Here is a 4,455-nt window from a genome sequence, read left to right on the forward strand (position 1 = left end):
ATCCGTTACCTTATTTTCTCTCTCTCTAAAATAAGGAGCGCAAGTTCACTTGCATAACTGAGTCAGTGTGTGTTAAAGCTCTGAATTTTGAATGCAGAGGCAAAGGAACACTTCAAGGTCAAAGCTGTTTCTTTTTCTTTTTGGGTTAACAATGGCGATTTCCGGTGATCTTAGAGTTTATGCTACTGTTCCTCTCTATCACTCTCGTTCACAACCACTAATCTCCTCTTTCCCTCCTCCAAAGGTTTTATCCTCTCTGTTTTTTTCTCTTTCTCCTGTTATTCTCTTGTTCTTTTTTTCACCTGTCGGAATTAGATGATTGGTTTATTCCTGAATGAAATTCGGTTAAATGTTTCTTTCCATGGTGAATTGAAATCCCAATTGCATGATATATCTTACAAATCAAGGCATATCAGGTGGTATTTGATGAGGGGTATTTTACTTTATTTTATTTTATTATTATTTTTAGGAATGGAAGCCTTTTGGGTCGTCAATGTATCTCTTATGATTTTGAAATTTTAGGTCATACAAATTCACATTTCTAATTTCAATATTCCCTCTTTTTATTTTATTTATTTTTTCACTTCTGCATTTCGCTGTCAAGTTTGTAAAAAATCATGGAGTTGATTTGCTTGGTCTAACATGCTTCTGTGAACCTGGTTTTAAAGCTTGCACCCATAATAAACTTCTTGCTACTGTGTACAGTATGTCGAAATAAGAATAAATTTCTCGTAGCTCTCAGTTACAAATATTGGGTGTACAATGACAGAGGCACACGTCTCCGTTGGTCTAATGGTTAGAATTCATTTTCTTTATTATTGTTCTTGTTACTATTATTAGTATTATAAGGTACAAATTCATTATGTTTGGGATGTTTCGGAGGCTATGTTCCGTCTGTCTACATTCTGCAGCAATAGTGTTTTTGGCCTTTGTTGTTGTTAAATTATATTATTTTTTATCTTTATTTAAAGTTGATTGAAACTAACAAGAAATCTCACTAGGCCAAGATAATGTGGACTATGTGGCAACCTGCAATCCTGCATCCATAAGTTGTAAAGTTATAATACTATGTAATTGCTCACCAGCACGAGTACCACTAGAAGACATAAACTGCTTTTCAACCTTATTTCATTTGCTTGGAAGTATGAGTTGTATCTAGTATTTGTTGATAGTTAATAGTTATTGATGGATTAAGATATTATTGATTAGAATAATATATTAAGATACAAGTTTTGCATGAGAAAATAGTGAATTATCAGAGAAGCAAGTTGCTATTCTTCCTGATGACCTAAGTCATCTCATTGTCTCCAATCAACCGAATGTCCCCCACACTGTCCTTTGCCCTTCCATATTCACATTCTCTTCAATGGTTCCCACAACCATCTCATCACTTTGCTGTTGTTGATATCTATTTTGCAGGGTCTTCTCCCATCTGCAAAATTGAATCCCCCTTACCTGCTCCATTTCATTCCCATTTCTGCACTTGATCCTGTAATCTTGCAGCCTGTTAGGGACGTGTATTATGGGGTGCCCAAAGTCCGCATCAAGTAGTCTGGGATGTTTGATATTATATTTAAGGAGACTGATTCCTTCCCCTTAATACTAGCTTTTAAGGTGTGGTTCCTCATTTTCCTTAGGTATTTAACACAGCTTCTTTTGTTTGTATGGGTTAGAGGTCCCTTTGCTGATTGTCTTATTGGCAAATAAAAACCTGCATTTAATTGGGTGGATTATTATGATTAAAGAGTTTGTGAGACTGCAGTTTTCAATATAGTTTTAATAAAATGCTGTTGTTTAATCTTTGTGTTTGGATATTTCTATTCTGATGCCTGTGTCTTGCTGCCTTTTGACCTGGACAAGGGTACAAATAACGTAGAAAACCTCTCTAGTTGTGGGGATAAGGTTTTATATACTGTGCTCAAACCCAGAGCGTCATGCACTAGGCCACATGTCTTAATAGATGTTTAATTTTTCATTGTTGATGACTGCTATTCAAAAATGCTCATGGTTTGTTATATATTATGCATATCTCACAAAAAGAATTAGCAAGAATCTGAATGCCTTATCACTAATACCCTAGTTTTCTGCCTAATAGGTGGATTTCAGTGGTTACTCAAATGGAGCGTCTAGCATCTCTGAATTCACCCCAAGATGTCCCAGCCTGACAATTGTACGTCGCAGCAATATGCGTGGCTTCTGCAAGCCAGTTTCTGGAGTCCTTGAAGGTCCCAAGTTTTCATCAAAATCTGTTAGTCGTGAAGCTGAGAACTTCTTCCTTGATGCTGTTAACATGAGTTTCTTTGAGCGATTAAATTTAGCTTGGAAGATAGTTTTTCCATCAGCAGTATCTAGAAAAAGTTCAAATGCTAGAATTGCCAAGCAACGCTTGAAGATGATCTTGTTCTCTGATCGATGTGAAGTAAGTGACGAGGCAAAGCGAAAAATTGTTAACAACATTGTGCGTGCTCTATCAGATTTTGTGGAAATAGAGTCACAGGACAAAGTTCAGCTGAGTGTCTCTTCTGACACAGATATTGGAACTATTTATTCTGTCACTGTTCCTGTGTGTTAAGCTTAGATTTGATTTCTTTGTTCCGGATGAAAGGTCTTGAGGGTTGATTTCTTTGTCAAGAGCTTATGGCTTTGAATCCTCTAGCAGCGAAACCACTTCGAAGTTCTGTATATATTTATTTGATTGTTGACAATTGCTGTAGCGTGTCTGAAGCATTTGTTGAGAAATTTTGTGCCTCCTCTGTTACTGTTAGTTTATCTTGATTATTTTGTTGTAGTTAATGTTATGTTTTCTGTACTTAACATAGATAATAGGGTTTTCTTACTTGAGTGTATGAATTATTATCTTTTCATTAAGGATGCTTGTTCTTATTGGTCTTTGCAAATAAGTTTTGACGAGATTAGTTAAACCTAATTCATCCATAATTGTTACTCTCGATTATAACCATGTGTCAGACTCAGACATGGTTCTCATTCATATTCATAAGTCAACCAAATTATTTGCTCCTCAACCTTCTGATCTGGAGTCAGACGTGCTACCATTGCGCCACGGATCCACCGGTTGCAAGGACTTGCATGTTTAACTAAATTAAAGTAGCCTAAGTAGTTTCATTTGTTTCGTGGGCGGGAGTTCATGAATTTGAAAGGTCACCATTGTCACATCCCAGAGCACCACATCTCCTTGTTCTCATGCGCTGAAATTGAAAATGAAGGGAGATAACAGTGATTCGTTGCCCACTCCAACAACCTCCTCAGCTGTTCTTGGGACTCCGTAATCCTCATCTCTCTCTCTCTCATCTTTTGAGAAAGTTATTTTAGTTGCTTATTGAGTGGTGAAATTGCAGAGTCTTCGGTTGTACGATGTGGACGCTTCATTGCTCAGACTTGAAGCTCCTTCCGAAGCTCCCCTCCTCGATTGTTACTTCCATGACGAAGCCGTTGCTTTCTCCGCCGCCTCCGATGGCTTAATTCGAAGGTCCCATTTTTTGTTTAATTAAATATCTCCTAATATTTATTGTTTAATTCAAAGAGAACTTAGGTCTCATGATGTATAGTGTATACTTGTTTAAACTTTGAAGTATTCCAGGATCCCGGCATGTGGTTTCGGAATCACTTAGTTGCCATAGTTAGTTAGTGAGCTTCGAAATTGAGATTGGTTACTTAGTTAGTTGACGCAATTTGCATTTGGAGTTCTAGTGTGTGTTTATTGATTATGTCAGAATTGATTTTGAAATAAAATGATCTATGTTTGATATATTTTGTTTTGTTGCTTTTTTTTTTCACTAAATGATTTCAACTATCCATGATAAATAATTGAATCTGAGATTTTCACTTCTGTTATAATTAATTTTGGCTTCATAATCAATTATGAAATTTTGGTCCACACCATAATTGATTATGGGTGCATCAAACTGGTAATCCAAACATGCAAATAGTGGATCACATTCCTGACATCATTGTTTAAGAAACAATTTCAGTCTTCAAAAATTTAGTACCACGTATACTTGATTGAGCAACAAGTCAGTTTGCAAAATCGAAGGTTCACTGTTTGACTTAAAGTGAAATTGTAAATGGCATGCTGCATTATGCTGATAGTGATAGAGCAGGTACATTGAATAAATGCCCAAGGGAATGTGATGGTTTGTTTGATAGATTTTTCATACCTTCGTTTTGCTGTGGAAGGTTGAAAATATAAATACAGCTAAAGATGTTGGATGAATGTGTAAGAATGAGGGAGAAATGGGAAATGGGGTGCTCTGAATTTGAATTGTGAGCTGTTAAAATTCTTTATTGACTTTGGTTAATAAGCAATGAAGCATGTGATCTGTTGTATATTCCATGTTGTGGTTTTCTAGCATCCATGTTAGCCTTAAGAAAAAGGCTTAATGGCTTGACTTGTTTTGCAGTGGATGTGTTTGGCTTTATATTATTTCTTTAGCATGT

General features: G+C 36.2%; 1 protein-coding gene across 3 annotated transcripts; it reads left to right on the top strand.

The window, feature by feature from the left end:
• LOC130935979 (cell division topological specificity factor homolog, chloroplastic-like) lies at nucleotides 1-2,883 on the top strand. 3 transcript variants are annotated; one of them, XM_057865929.1, is made up of 3 exons: nucleotides 1-244; nucleotides 1,420-1,614; nucleotides 2,096-2,883. In XM_057865929.1, the coding sequence occupies exons 2-3, from the start codon at nucleotides 1,558-1,560 to the stop codon at nucleotides 2,570-2,572; spliced, it is 534 nt and encodes a 177-aa protein (XP_057721912.1). In that variant the 5' UTR covers nucleotides 1-244; nucleotides 1,420-1,557; the 3' UTR covers nucleotides 2,573-2,883. The 3 variants fall into 3 exon arrangements, with proteins under 3 accessions (XP_057721912.1, XP_057721911.1, XP_057721913.1); XM_057865928.1 differs by lacking the exon at nucleotides 1,420-1,614; XM_057865930.1 differs by lacking the exons at nucleotides 1-244; nucleotides 1,420-1,614 and adding an exon at nucleotides 616-795.
• The last annotated feature ends 1,572 nt before the right edge of the window (nucleotides 2,884-4,455 follow it).

Source organism: Arachis stenosperma, chromosome 6 (assembly GCF_014773155.1).
Source record: "Arachis stenosperma cultivar V10309 chromosome 6, arast.V10309.gnm1.PFL2, whole genome shotgun sequence".
Classification (NCBI taxonomy): domain Eukaryota; kingdom Viridiplantae; phylum Streptophyta; class Magnoliopsida; order Fabales; family Fabaceae; genus Arachis; species Arachis stenosperma.

Coding starts and splice junctions, on each gene's coding strand:
- LOC130935979 (XM_057865928.1), top strand. CDS start 92: ATGCAGAGGCAAAGGAACACTTCAAGGTCAAAGCTGTTTCTTTTTCTT. Junction 245..2,095: donor CCTCTTTCCCTCCTCCAAAG/GTTTTATCCTCT, acceptor TCTGCCTAATAG/GTGGATTTCAGTGGTTACTC.